At 37.5% G+C, this 15,940-nt stretch overlaps 1 protein-coding gene across 2 annotated transcripts in view; it reads right to left on the bottom strand.

Moving 5' to 3' along the window:
- FSHR (follicle stimulating hormone receptor) overlaps positions 1 to 15,940 on the bottom strand; it is a 161,413-nt gene that overhangs the window by 80,701 nt on the left and 64,772 nt on the right. For both annotated transcript variants that reach the window (XM_037528083.2, XM_037528084.2), the window contains exon 2: positions 8,959 to 9,030. In XM_037528083.2, the coding sequence (XP_037383980.1) occupies positions 8,959 to 9,030 (72 nt within the window). The remainder of the gene's footprint in view (positions 1 to 8,958; positions 9,031 to 15,940) is intronic.

Raw genomic sequence — 15,940 nt, 5'->3', positions numbered from 1 at the left:
GATAAGTACTTTCACCTTCTAAACACTAACTCGTGTTTGACCTGGGTCAATAATGACAACTTAATTGACCCAACTCTTACATTTCCCAACTGCTGACTAAGTTAATTTGCAACTTAACAGGCAGCTCAGTTTGCAAATCCTTGGACTAAAGCCAGTCTCAGCAGGAGCTTTACCCAGAAATGAGTTGGCACACTGGAACTTGAAGGCAAAAATGTTCTGAGAGGTTTCCTCTTATCTCTGACTGGCCCAATAGAAAATAACTAGTTACTGGTTGATGGAAGTCCCAAGTACACAGGTATAGAAGTGCTCACCTCTAATAATAAATGCATAAGAAGCAGCTTGCACAGCCTTAATCCTCCCCTTTGTCACTCATGCTTTGGTAGAATGACTTTGGAAAATTGTAGATGCCAATGAAAAGGAAGCCTTGTCTAGCAGAAAGGACCAGACCACCTTGCATTTAAATCCTAGCTTCACCAGGAAAGGCCTGTGGGTTCCTTCCTGAAGGTCAGACTCCCTGTCGGTAGAGGGCAGATTAGGGCAGAATAACTGAGATGTAGTATTTAAAATACCTGGGCCCCAAGTAGGTGCTGAATAATTTTTTTTTTTAAATCAACTATTGAGGTTTAACTTCACAAATAAGGAGCACTCATTTTAACCCTTTGAGTTTAAACAGATGGTACCTTTTGTTACAGGCCACCACATCTCTACCAGCAGTAAAAATTCCTGTTTCTCCCTCCCCCACCCCAGACAATATCCACTGGCAACCATTCCTCAGCATCCTGTCACTATAGAATAGATATCCTTAAAGTTTTGTGTAGTCATGTGTACATATTTTGTATCTGGCTTTTTTGCTTAATGTAATGCTTTTGAAATTCATCCGTGTTGTGAGTATTCAGGCTATTCCTTTTCATTACTGCTTAGTATGTTGTTTGTGAACAGTGTGAACACAATGTGTTCACTCACTGGGTGATGAGTATTTGGGTGGTTTTAGTTAGGGGCTCTTTATTAAATCTTTGTGAAAATAATTAATCAGGTCTGTGTGTACACACATATGCCATTATTTCTCTTGAGTAAATGCTTTATAAGAAACTTTCAAACTTTTCCAAAGGGATTGTATGCACCGTTTTAGATTTTCACCATAAATGTATGAGGGTTCCAGTTTCTCCACAGTCTCAACAATAAATTAGTATTATTTTCAACCATTTTAATGGGTATGTAAGATATTCATGGAGGTTTTTAAATTGTATTTTCCTTTACCAGGACAGGGTCCTCTGACCCTGGGTGGTTACTGATCCTTTCTGAATGGCAGTACCCTTGTCTGTAGAGGGCAGTCAGCTGAAAGTTTGTTCAAATTGTGTTCAGCTGAAGTCGAGCATATTTTCATGTGCTTTGTGCCCATTTGTTTATCTTCTCACGTTTTTAAATTTGTGCTCATATTTAAATATTTTTTAAATTTAGGTGTAACTGACATTAGTTTCAGGAGTACAACCTAAAATTCAACCTTTGGGTGCACAAGTCATCACCATCTGTGATCATATTTTTTTTTTTATAATGAGAATTTACAATTTAATGTTAGCAACTCAAATATGCTATAGAGAACTAATTATTAGTCATCATCAAAATGACTTATTTTATGACTGAAATTTTGTACCTTATAACTCCCTTTGCCCAATTTCTCCTGCTTGGCAATTCCCCTTTGGCAAGCACTGGACTGTTCTCGTTTGATAACACCAATATAAAAAAAAAAAAAAAACCCAAAACATAGAATCTTTACTTATATAAACCCCCAAAATCACTAGCAAAATCTTATGTACGAGTGACCTTTACTAGATCTGAGTTGCCAAAATTAACCCATTTAGTTCCTATCACACTGTGATATTCAAGCTTGTCTCCATGGCCTCTGAGGTGCTCTGTGATCTGACCCCAGCTGTTTCTCTGAATTGTCCTCACCTCCATCCCTTGTATTTATTCTGCTTCAACCACACAATGTAGACCCATTATGTACGCTCCTGACTGTCTCCATGAATTGGATTCACACTGAAATACCATCCACCTTTCGACTGTGGATCTACATTAAAATCATCAAGGGAACTTTAAAAAGTAATCAATACTTGGTGCCATCCTAGACAGATGAAATGAAAAATCCCTGAAATGATAGTCAGGTCTGTGGATTATTTTAAGAGTTCCCCTGGGGATTCTAAAGTGCAATCTGACATGAGAACCACTTACTATTATCTTTTTATGTGCAGGGGCTCAATCCCCTACTTCCTGCTTTGAGATCTGATGGGTCTAACACTGGTTTTCAGGTTTTTTGTTTGTTTTACCAGGAGGCTGTAGAGTTAGCCTCTCCTTTATTTCAGTAAGTAGGATTCATTCCACCCCCCCATTACCTTTTGGAGTCACAGATGGTTTACCAGGAAAGGATCTGCAATGAATAGCTCAGAGACAAAGCAGATCAAAGCCTAAATTTTCTAAAGCTATTGTCACTATCTTTTTAGTTACTTATTTATTTCCTTTCCTTTATCTGGGCTGAGTGAGAACAAAGAACTGAGAATTGGGAGGGTACTCAACTTTTTTAGTGTGTTTGCCACAGTTTTCATTCAATAAATCTCCTCCACTGAAAGTCCCTGTGCTAAGTTAACTTTCCTTCCCCCAATGATTTGGGAGTGGAGGCTGGAGTGTCAGACTACTGTTCTCATTTTTATATGCAAATAAATCATTTGATTATATTTTTTGTCCTTATGTTATCATGAATATTTCAAATGAATTTTATATGGTTCATATTTATGGTTTGGGAACTGTTTCACATTTTGGCTCATTGCCGTCTCATCTGCATACACCATATCTCAGCTGATGTTGATTGGTCTCATTTACATATTCATCATGCTCCTATTTTCAAAGATATTTTGTTATAAACTGACTTTTCTTCCCCCTCCAGTGTTATAATAGCATGTAGATGTGTTTTTAAATTGCACTCATTTCCATACATAATTTTTCTGGTTACCATAAATCACCACATTGTCACCTACTCCCCCCACCCTATTCAGTGTAATCTTCACACTTTATACCAAGCTGACATATGGCTCCAAAGTAATTAAAGACAATGTAAACAGTTTACAGTGCACTTTGCAAAGCCACTTCACATTGCAGAGAGTTTAATGATTTCCTTTTCTCCTAGCCAGTCCTAATGTAATGAGGATAGGAGGTGATGCTGCTTAAAGCTAAGGTGATAAACATGGGCCATTCCATTTCTTTTTTTTTTTTTTTTTTTTTTTTTTTTTTTTTTTGAGGCATGCTTTATTTATTTGTTTTGCTGGTTTCTTTGTTTGTTTTGTTTATACATGCACTGGGTACAGTCAGAAGCGCGGGAGGGTGAGAGAATTCACCAGAGCCAGAGCGGGGAGCAGAGCAGGCAGAAGGACCGAAGTACACTGCTGAGGGGAGCAGCGGGCGGCAGGAGAGGTCTGCGCGCCATGTGGGACCCTCCTCCGGTGGCCGGGGAGCAGCCGGGGATCGAACCGGCGCCGCAGAGGCCGCGCGCAGCTTCGCAACCCAGCGCTCAACCGCTGCGCCACCGGGGAGGCCCGGGCCATTCCATTTCTAATGGAGAAACTCCTGTTCTGTGTTCTACCAAAAAGGCTCCTTTCCTTGTTGACTTCCTATAGAAACAGATGGGGCTGGGTTCGGCTGGGTTAACGAATGAAGAAGAACTGACATTAGTTGGGGGAAGTTATGAATTCTTTCTATCACTCTAACAGGATGGAGGAGGAAGAATAAAATTAATCAAATATCCATATAGTGTCAACACTGAAATTAAGTATTTAAGGGCCTTGACAACCCTGTGAAATAGACCTTATCATTTTACAGATGAGGTAAGTGAGACTCAGAGAGGTTAATGTATTTCTTCAATGTGAGGGACCATCTAAGACAAGAAAGTAAAAATGGGTGAAACTAGAATCTCTTAAAAAATCTGGTTCCACCCAACTGGAGGTAAATTCTGTTCTGCAATGTCTCCTATCACTTGTCCACTGTGCTACTGTGGACAGGGAATTTGATCTCAAAGTCTGTTTCCTCACCTGTAGTGACCCTAATGATGATACCTTGAATAAAACTGGGGGCAGTTAAAAAGAAATGATGACTGTAACAAGCTCCAGTCACTGCCTAACACACAGTAAGACCTCAATAAATTTAACTATGTGACAGTAATTGTCATGAACATCATATAATATCAAAAACTGCCAGTGCAGCTCCTACCCATCCTTCCAGTATTAGTTTCTGTGGCCTAGGTAGTTGAGGAACTTTCTCTTCTGAATGACAATAGGATCAATTTTAATTGTGGACATTAGTTATTTAACTATCAGCATCTAGCCTTTTGTTTTTTTCTAGCAAAGACCTGTGTGTGTGTGTATCTGTCTGTCTGTCTGTCTGTCTCCCTTCTCCACTTGAAGTTCATGTGGCTGGGGTAGGTGTTTTCAACTATAAGAATAGAACCCATGACCCAGGCCAAGCAATTTAAATATCACACTCTTAGGTGCACAGCCGATCCAGGGATGGTTGCTTAATCTAATCAAGTGAGACTAAATCTTTAGACATCTATGGACTGAGCAAGAAAAATGTCAATTCCTTCCATCTGCATACAACTTAAGATGCGTGAAGGCAAGGCTTCTGCTGCCATTGCCACCAGGGGCTAGGGCTAAGGGCTGAAACCAACATAATGGAAGGCAGACCTCAGAGAGGGAGGGAGTCAGAGTTAATGACATTGAACCTGAATAGAGCGGTTTCTAAAGCCACTCTTTCTTTCTGACCATCAGGTTAAATGAGCCATTAAATCCCCTTCTTTTCCTTAAGCCTGTATGAGGTTTATTTTCTTTTGCCTCTCACAACAGAAAGAGTCCAAAGAAAATGCAATGTTTTTATCATTTATTTTGAGCATATTACCTTGTGCTTTTTTCTCCTGCTTTATATTTTAAATTATAACTGTGTAACTGCCTAGATCACAGTAGTTTCACAGCCCGTGTTTATGTGCCTATCAACACCCACATTATTTATCCTTATCCTGTTATTTAGTATTTTCCTTACATATCTGGATGTCTTATTTTCCCAAATAATTATATTTCTAGTATTCATGTATTTTCTGTATGTAGCTAAATCTTTGCAAGGCACCGTCTACCCAATAGTGAGTAAAAACATATCCTTGTGTTCATGTCACTTAAAGCCCTATAGAAGAATTAGAAATTCATTAAGTTATCATAGAGAGAAGTTAAAGTTATTAAAATGATAGCTGCCTCATAGAGAGGAAGGATAACATGAAAGGGTAGACAGTAGGGGATTTTCTAGTTGGGGAGGCCAGAAAGGGTTTCCTAGATAAGTGACACTGGTGTGGGAATCTTAAGGATGAGGAGGAGCTGATGAAATGGCAGATTAGAAAGGACAGGCTGGTTAGTAGGAATAGCATGGGCCAAGGCTTATCATGGGCAGCATAAGACAAACTAGTAGAACAAGGGAGAGAATGGAAGAGGTCTAGTTTCTGTTTTATGTTCAGAGCAATGGTAGGGATGGAATGAGTGAGAGAGAGAGAGAGAGAGAGAGAGAGTGTGTGTGTGTGTGTGTGTTTTAGTGGCAGGACAGGGGTTGGAAGGCGGCATGAGTAGATATGAACTTGGCAGCCATCACTGACTGCTGTATAGAGAAGGGTGGGCACGAGGGGAGCATGCTAGAGGATGAGGCAGCACAGGCAGAAGACTACTGAGGTTATCCAGTGGAAGATTATGGTAACTGGAGAAGGAGCTACATGGAGAGATTAGAGCTCTAGTAAAGAGATAAAAACAATAGGACTTGGTGTTTTACTTTAACACAAAGTAAGGTATACTCCTCCCTGAAAGAACAAGCAAGGCTCTGGAATAACCTGTAAATTCTCCATGCAATCTAATAAATGTGCTATTAATGCTGTGAACACATCATTGTGGCTTGGATCCACTGGCAGTTAGACATGACAGAAAAGCAAACATTCCTGCTGGCTCCTGGAGGACAAGCAGGAGTCTACCTAGTAGTATTAAAACAGAAGGACAACATCTATGTAGACCAGGGTAAACCACATTTTGTTCATTCACCTGCAACTATGAATAGGGCATGGCACACAGAGAATCAAATCAAAGAACCAGCCATCACATTCTAAATAAGCCACATTTATCTGGTGCTTGAGAAATGGAAGTTTGTTCTACCTGCTGAAAGTGAGTTACACAGTGCATATGATTGGTATAATGGGCTTTGATTTATTTGCCAGAGATCTAAGCAATGAGGGTCTCTAAGAGATTGGGGTTGGGATAGGTATGGCAGCAAAAGTGAGAGGAGGGCTGGATTCCAGAAATATTTTTGAGGGGAAATCAATGATCTTGGAAAAACACTTGGAGAGAAAAGATTTATAAGGTGTTTGAGTTATGAGAGACTTTGAATTTTCTTGTTTGGAAGACTGACAGATGGTGATGTTATTCACTGGGCAATACAGGAAGATGACAAATTTAAGGATGAAGATAATGAGTTTGAAGTTTGGATATACTGAATTTGAGATAACTTTCAGTTTACTAAATTGTAGGTGTTCAGAAGTCTCTCTCTTTCCAAGCAACAATAACGGCCTCAGAAGAGAGTTGGGAGTTGCTGCTAAGAGTTTTAGAGTCCCGGTAGTAAGGCATTATTTGATGAATTATGATTTTGGAATAATGATTTGGGAGTGTGACTATAAAAAATAGAGCACTGGAATAGATAAAGTTTTGTTAAGCATCTGAGGAACAAGATAAAGAGAACAGGTTATGGAACAGTCTGAAAGGTTACGAGGGCAGGGAGGTGGGTGTATAGAAATTAGAAAGGGAAAGAGTATTGAGAAGAATCAGAAGATTAGTCACTGAAATCAAAAGCTAGATATAGGTTAAGTACTAAGGAGACAAAGTAGAATTCATTAGACCTGGCAGTTATGGTATGATGGGGACCTTTAATAGAATAATTTAATCATGTTAAAGAATTTGTAGCCAAGTGGGCAAGCTGAGAAGCAATTGAGCCAAAAGGATGAGGGGTAGTAAATGCAGGCTGCTCTTTGAAAAGAGTGGGTAATGATGGGAAGGAGAGGAAGGTAAATGGAAGGCAGGCAGAATTTATACAGAAAACTTTTATTCCTTTTATAAAAAGGTTATGTGAACCTGGCCACATATGCAGAATGAATAAAAGACTATGATTTATAGAGAGGAAGCCATTTACTTATGATGTTCGGAAAACTTAATAAAAACTAGAAGAACAAGATGAAACTTATCAGTGCCCAAGAATAGAAGGCGTGACAATGGAGGAAGGTGAGCAGAGGGATTGAAGGGTAGTCTCTTCAGAGTTCAGTTGAGTCACACTCTACTAAGGAATATTTTCGAGGCCTTAGGATCAAAAGAGTATTGAAAAATAAGATTGGTTTCACTTTTAGTATCTCACGATGTCAGTTAAATCTATTGATAGTTAATAAAGACATGAGGTAGAAATGGGTAAGCTGTGTCTGAGGAAAATCAGGAGTTTCTGAGCCAGTTGCTGTGTCCCTGGAATTACTGCTCTATCAGTTCAGCCCAACCATTTTTATTGCTACAAGATTGTCTCTTTGGATATCCAATGAGGACTCAGTCACATTTGCTAGATTTAATTAGATTAAGGAGGATTATTTGGGATATCTGGCATGCCTGTCTTGAGGGTAATTTCTATACAATCGTATTGGGGCTATGGTACTTATCAGGGCCATGGCTGATCCATTCAGGATACATCTTGAACTCAAAGCTCTCCAACTCTATTGTTGCTCTGTTTTCCTTGGCGAGTGTCCCCTCCTCCCAATTCCTGTGAGTGTTGAATATTCCTAGGAAGGTACACTTTGAAGACTGAAGTCTTACACTGGACTCTCATCTAACAGGGGGATACTTGCATTAAGAAATTTGAGATCACAGAAGGATCTCCCCCTTTCAAATTCTCTTAATACATGGATAAGAAAATAAGACCCTGATAGATAAGGGACTTAACCAAGGTTATGCAGGAAATTTGCATTAAAAGAAACACTCAAACCCAGGATTCTGCCACCCTCCAGGCAGGTGGCTTAATTGCTAAAACCTGCAGCCTCTTTTCTCTGGTCTGTGTTCCATCAATGAGTCTCTACCACTTCCTTAGACCTCAGCTAGTGTTCTTCCTAAAGAAGGGTTCAAAGAACCAAAAGGAAAATTTATGGGGCTTCAAAAATGCATATAATCTAGGGAATTAATAAATAATCTATTTACTGGCATTTAAATTCCAAATTGATGACTCCAATGCACAGAACACATGTCCTCGGCACAAGATATTTCAGAGAAAAAAAAACTTACCTTAAGTATGGGAGAATTTCTTCAGCTTCTTATTCCTGTACCCCCGCTTTGAGAAAATCCTATTTGGTTATACTCTTTTATTCAACTAAACCAATGAAAAGTGAATATTTGAATATTTGCACTCATGAAGGATAGTTTCAAAGAAAATATCCATGAGTGCTGTAAACTTAACCAATACTTTTAAGTGTTTCTGTATCAATTACCATTTGTCAGTATATGAACAAGAAGTCTAGAACTATCAATTAAAAATTAATCAAGACAACAGAAGGTATCCTGAAAAATAATTAATGTGAGCAAAGGATCAGGCTTTGGTTTACAAAAATTCAACTCATAGGTGCTTTGGGAGCAACACCTTATTTAAAAAAAAAAAAAATGAGCATTGTTAAGATTGACCGTATATTCATTTCAAGCAGCCACATTCTGAAAGATTTCCTTATTGTTATTTCCTAAATAGTAGTATGGATAAAATTAGAGGAGGTGCAGACTGGTTTCTAAACAAGAGAAAGCATCAAGCTAGACATAATCGGAGGCTGCTGCCTCTTTGAGATATCATCACTCGCAGCATTGTTGGGGGTTAGGTACATACATTTTCTCCAGGTCCACAAATCCTGAAAATGCTCCTTTGGGGATCACTTGAAGTTTGGTGAGGACAAACCTCCTGAAAAAGAGAATGCAGATAAAATATCACAACCTACCCATTTATTGATAAGTAATTGAATACCTGATGCATATTAGCTAACAGCCAACATATATTAAATGCTTGTCACTTAGTGATGGTTATGATTGCTTCACATGATGTCTCTTTAGCCACACCACAAAGTAGTGGTGTTGGCACTGTTGTTGTCTCCATTTTGCATAAGGATACTGAGGTTTAGGGAGGTAAGAAAACATCCAGGTCATATGACTAATACGTGGCAGAACTGGAGTATGAACTTTCTTGTCACAGTACTTCATGTTGTCTCCTGCAGCCCTATGTGAGGCTCTTTCTCTATTGCACCCCTCAATGCCTCCCCCTTATTGTCATCCTTCCCTATTCCCGACAGAGAAATTGATCCTAACAGAAAATAGCTTCCTCGAGCTCACATGGCTCTGTCACAAATGCCTCTGCACCTGGACTCATCCACACCAACTTCTCTCCTGTTACCTGTCTAGGGTCATGACAGAACAGTCCTCACCATCTCTTCCTCACTCTTCTAATCGAGGTAATCACTATAGCAATTTGTACCTTTAGTCCATAAATTTCATCTGCCTATTTTTGCTTTTCTGCTGTATCCTGCTCATTAGTGAACAAAAATGCCATTATTTCTCCCATCTAAAAAAGGCTCCTCTTAGCCTCAGTCACTTCCACTTTTTTCAACTTTAAATATCTGTCACACATCTGCTTCTAGATTCCTGCCAATGGTTCCTTATTTTAGGGAATGATTGAGACTGTACACAGTAGCCTACTGAGCTCACAAAAACTCCCAGCTGCCCCTTCCCAGAAACGTACTAACCTCCACCCCTTTTCTCATCCCTATTCTTGTCACAGTTCTTTCCTGCTATTCCTTGGACACACCAAGTTTCTTCCTGGATTGCTTCTTCAGCCTGTTGTTTACTCAAATGTCACTTTCTCAGTGAGAATTTCCTCGACCATCCTATTTAAAATAATTTCAAATTTGCCTCCAATTCCTTTTCCTGCTTAAGTTTTTCTTTATAGTACTTCTGGTATAATTCTATGTATCTATGTTTGTACTGTACTTGTTGCTTACCATAACTAGAATGCAAACTCCATGAGGGCAGAAATTTCTGTGTCTATAGCTATATACTATATTGCCTAGAGCAGTGCCTGGTACATTACAAGTACTCAGATGTTTCTTGAATGATTGAGTGGATGGCTATTAAACAGTGTGAAAGTTCTATACTTGAAGCTAGAATTACAAGTGACCATGGCTTTTTCCCTCTGGCTTTCTGTTGTTTTGTAATTGATTAGTAGGGATTTGGTTTTCTTTCCATTTTAATCCTTCCTTCCACAAGGCAGTCTGTTGGTGGGAATTAAACACTAAGGATTTGAATAGTTTCACAAACCTTCATTGCTCCATTTGCTTATCTGTTGGTACTAAGGACATTGTTTCAGACAAAGTGATTATTCATCCAAACAGATCTTTTATGTTCACTTTGTTAACATTTGGCTGTCACGTGGACCAACTCTGGTGTGTTGTTCTTGCTCTGGAGTTTACATTCTTGGGAAGGTCTAACTGAAAACTTTGGACTGCCAGAAAACAGTTGCAAGATAAAGTGGATGTAATCATTATGACCATTACACAGGATTAAAATGAGAAAAAAATCCAAACTACATAAATATATACAGGAAAGAAGGAAAAGAATGGGCACATTTTGAACCTGGGCTGCAAAACTGTTATATCATACTGAAAGAATAGTCTTTGGTAAGTGATTTAAATAAAAGCAATGTAATTTAGCATTAGGTGTGATGGATCTGGGAGAGTATCTACCTCAAGAATGCCTATCTGAAGAATCAAGGTTAGCTCATACTCATTTAATTGTACTTAACCTTAGTTATTATACAAATTCATTTTGTTTCTTTTTATCACAAGGCAGAAGAATGATGAAAACAAAGCAAATAAACCTGCTTTCCTCAAATTGTCTAATATTTTCAAGAGAATTGAAATTTTGAGGTAACAGTGAGATGTACAAATAGTGAAATCTTGGATAAATGACTTCTTAGTGGCCCTTTTTGATTTGATTCAATGCTAGTAGCAGGCACATTTTCTAAAACTTTTAATGCCTGTATTAAGTGGTTCAAACTTGTTAACATAGTTAAATCCTTTTTGAAGATTGAATGTATGACTTCAATTTCCTAAAATGTTATTAATTACTCATCTGATAATATTTCCACTAAAAATGATTTGGAAAGCTTCTATAAAATCTGACAAATATTGTTTTAAATGCATAGTTTATAAGAGAAATCCTTAGGTGCCCAAAGTGAACCAACTGAGTATCAGATGGAACCCTAAGTGTGTCCCAGCGAACCAGAATTCTAAGAGATGAAACAGAAACCAAAATATCCTTGTAGGGAATTAATGAACTAGGTAATTCAATATTTTGTATTTTGATGCCAAATTGATACCAAATTGATGAAGTAAGACATGGGAGAATGCAATATGCATTTCTGTCTGTCCATCTATCTAATATGCATTCTAGAACATAGGTACAGAAAATGGAGGGCAAGCAATTTCCAATGAGGGAACATCTTTGTTTCATAATTTATGAAAGATTCTGAGTCTCTGTTCAAGGAAGAGGAACAAAAGTAAATCTACACTTGTCAATTAAAACTGTAGAGATGTAAAAGAAATTATTTGAAATGCAGAGAGAAAAAAGTCTTTGGAAAAAAATTCAGAAAACTTTGTAAAAGTATCTTTGAAATTATTAGGGAAAATTACTCAATTTAGAATCCTATAACCCAAAAACTATCATCACAGGTGAGAGCAAAATAAAGGCACTTTAGACAAATTTAATTAGCTGAGTAAGTTTTGGCAAAGGAATTCCTTTAGAGAATAAGAAAATTCAGGGGAAGCAAAACAACACAAGGAACAAAGAAATTAGCATTTCTTATTCAATAAGGTAGGTTTTCACAATAGTTGGAAAATTAATCTATGTAATAAGTATAAAAAAATTTATTTTCTTTGAAAGTGATGCAATTATATTACTTAGAAGTAAGTAATAGAAGACAATTCTTTCCACCTCCAGGAAATGTACACATATTTGGTAAGTCAAAACCAAATCGATACCCAGAGAAGCCATCTTTTAAATTTACACATGGTCAAAGAATGAAAATAAACAATGTACAGCTGAACTGCTACATAAAATATCTTTATAATTTTATTCTATCAAAAAAGGAAACAAAAGATGCCAATGACAAGTTTCCAACACAAACTAGCTAAAGAACAGACTGGAAACAGAAAACTATAAAGTCACTATTTCTTTATGCTATTTCTGGTTAGAACTTAAGATATAAACGCAAAAGTAGTTTCATAGGAAACACTGGTAAAATAGGGATGTGTTCACGAACACTCAGCTACACATTGTAATTTGAAATACACATTTAAAATTTAATCTATTCTACTTTTTATTTTACAATTTCACAACTATAAGGTTGTTTCTCCATAAGTTTATTGATATGATTAATGAGCTTTCTTACAGTATTGTAAGGTTTATTGTGATAGTTTCAAGCACTCCTGCCATAACTTTAACACCAAACTGATCATTATAAAAAAAAAGTACTTATTTGAATGTTGAAGAAAACCATTTATCACTTAAACTTTGAAACTATTTTTCATAGGTTCACTTTAATGAGCAACAACCTAATTAACGAATTGGCAGCAAATCTGAACAGTTCATCAAAGAATATCAAGAAGACCAACAAACATGGAAAATATACATCATTACTGAAAACAAGGAACATGCAAGTCAAAACCACAATGAGATATCTCACACCCTTGAATAGCACTTATTAAGAGGACCCCAAACAAGAAGTGTGACAAAGGATACTGAGAAAAAGGAACTCTATTACACTGTTGGTGGGAATGTAACTTAGAGTTAGTTTGGAAAGCGATCCAGATTTGCCTTAAAAAATGTGAAAATGGAAAAACCACATGACCCAGCAATCCCACACTTTAGTTTCTATTGTCTCCAAAGGACATGAAACCATCAAATAAAATATTGCAGGCTCTATAATGTTCATTGCTGCATTATTTATACAAGTTAGGACATGAAAAAACCTAAGTCTCACTGATAGAGGGTTAGATCGAGACGATGTGACACATCCACACAATGAAACACTATTCAATTTTGAGGAAAGGAGATGGATGTTCAAAGAAATCATGTGCAGTAAAGCCAAGTCAGGATGACGACGACAAATATTGGACACTTGCATAGCAGATGATTCAACAAAGAAAATGCCTATGTAAATGAATGGGCACTAACAAATGAAGTGATGCTTCTAAGGTAAAGAGGGAGACCAGGCCAAAAGGTCAAAGGGTATAAAGGATGATGTTAGGTAAAATAAAGTAAATGAGTCTATCCAGTTAACTTTAAAATACATTGCTAACTTTAAGTTTGCCTTAAGGAGAGTAGGAAAAAATGTGAAGTATAGAAATGAATTAAAAACAATAGGGAGGATCAACAAAATAATGTGTTGGAAAGATTAAAAGAACAAAAATATCTGGCTATTTTTGTAATAATTGACAGAAAATCCTAATTTAAGAGGTTTGAAAAATGGCACTTAGCTACAGATTATCAAGCTTTCAGTTAAAAAACTGTAAGAACACGGGCCTCCCCGGTGGCGCAGCGGTTGAGCGCTGGATTGCGAAGCTGCGCGCGGCCTCTGCGGCGCCGGTTCGATCCCCGGCTGCTCCCCGGCCACCAGAGGAGGGTCCCACATGGCGCGCAGACCTCTCCTGCCGCCCGCTGCTCCCCTCAGCAGTGTACTTCGGTCCTTCTGCCTGCTCTGCTCCCCGCTCTGGCTCTGGTGAATTCTCTCGCCCTCCCGCGCTTCTGACTGTACCCAGTGCATGTATAAACAAAACAAACAAACAAACCAGCAAACAAATAAATAAAGCATGCCTCTATAAAAATAAAAAAAAAAAAAAACTGTAAGAACAATTTTTTAACATTAGATTTGAAAAAATGCACTTTCTTTGGATAATTTTCATAGAAGCATATTCTTATAGAAACTGACTTAGAAAAATATAGAAAAACTGACTGGATTAATAATTTAAAAATTATCCACCAAAAAATAAGGTTGGCATCATATGATTTTAGGAGCAAATTCTACCTCTTTAAGGTAATTTAAAATCCAATTGTATACAAATTGTTCCAGAGACTATCAAAAAAAAAAAGAATCCTCTTCAACTCAGTTTGTGGGTTAGTATAACAAATATAATCACTTGTGGAACACTGGTATCAAAAACAGAGGGGCAATAAAAGAATGGATATTTAGGCCAATAACAATAATGTAAATGAAAAAAGTGAAATAGTATAGTGATAATGTATATCCAACAAAGTCTAAACAAATAATGCATCATTATCGTTTGGGTTTGTCCTACAATTAAAAGGTTTGCTAAATATGATAACACTACTGAAGAAAATTTCACTTTAAAAGAGGAAACCTACATTATTTTTTAAATAGGAACAGACAACATATTTGATAAAAATTCCCCATTTATGATAACACTTTTTGAGAAATAAGGGAAAAATTAATAATATTCTTAATCTAACAGGGGTAAAGTCTGTCAAACACTACAGACAACATCTAACTCAATGATGACATATTAGATACATTCCTTTTAAAGTTAAGAATAAAGTAAGGATGCCTGCTGCAATCTCTTCAATTTAATATTGTGCTAGAAGCCCCTTACACAGAAAAAGAAAAGGGAAAAGACAGATCAGAATTACTGATATTAAAAATTGTCATTATCTATAGATAGCAAGTAACAGCTATTAGAACTAAAAGTCTTGTAAGGTAGCCAGGTATATAATAAGTGCACAAAACTATCTATTCATATATCATTTTAAAGTCATATCAATTTCAATGACCACTAAATTTATGTAATATAAATTTGGGAAAAAGAGGCATTTATAGAAAATAAAACTTAAGTGAAAGACATTAAAAAGAAACTCCAAACAAAAATAGCTTACTTGTAAATAGGAAGTTTCAGTATTATGAAGTTACCCTTTTCATCCACATTAATAAATTCAAGGTATTGTTAGGGGGAAAAGGATGTCCTAAAGCTATTTCCATACAGGCTTTGTGGACTCCACCCTCCCACTCCAAATCCCATCACCACCAAAGGGAAGGTGGCTGGGACCTGAGGGTGGGGTTAAGCAGCCAGGTGGGTATAAAGCCAGACATGTGGGCTTTGGAGGGGGGTCCCCCATTTTTGGCTCTCCGCCAGCTCTCAGAGTCCAGCCAGCTCTGAGAGTGCCTTTGGGTTTCCAGGTTGGCGGATCGGGTAGGACGCATTAAAGACTTTATTTCCCTATTTTCTCCCTGAGTTGTACATTTCCTTTTTCCCTTTTCCCTTGTAAATAAACCTTTTAGTAACCTTTTGTGTGTGCCTGTAGTGGAGTATTAATAAGTCCTTTTTCAGCGGGCAGGTGAGAACCCACAGCCAGGCAACCCGTTTTATTTTATATCGGGGCTGCCCTAGAACAGCAAGACTGTCTAAGATGCAAGAGTGTTTGGTTTGGTATTGTGTGAAAGGAAACTGACTGAATTAATATTTACAGGGAAGAACAAGTTTCCAACAATAGGCAAAACTCTTTGAAGAAGTAAAACAAGATTGAGGGAATGGGCATGCTGGGGCAATAAAGTTTTTATAAAGATGCAGTGATTATAATGCTGAAATATTGACAGGGATTTAAAAACAGACCAATATAAGAGTAAACAGCAAAGAAACAGATCAACAAAAGACAATGATCAGGTAGAATTAAGGTCACTGGAGAAAGATACTGCTGAATAAGGGATGACGAAATTATCCTTGTGGGGACAAAAGTGACATAAGGTCTTTGCT

This window comes from Talpa occidentalis, unplaced genomic scaffold (genome assembly GCF_014898055.3).
Source record: "Talpa occidentalis isolate TD23 unplaced genomic scaffold, MPIMG_talOcc4v2.1 talOcc4.5, whole genome shotgun sequence".
Taxonomy (NCBI): Eukaryota; Metazoa; Chordata; class Mammalia; order Eulipotyphla; family Talpidae; genus Talpa; species Talpa occidentalis.
Note: the sequence above shows the minus strand (reverse complement) of the source record. Positions and strands in the feature narration are given on the sequence as shown.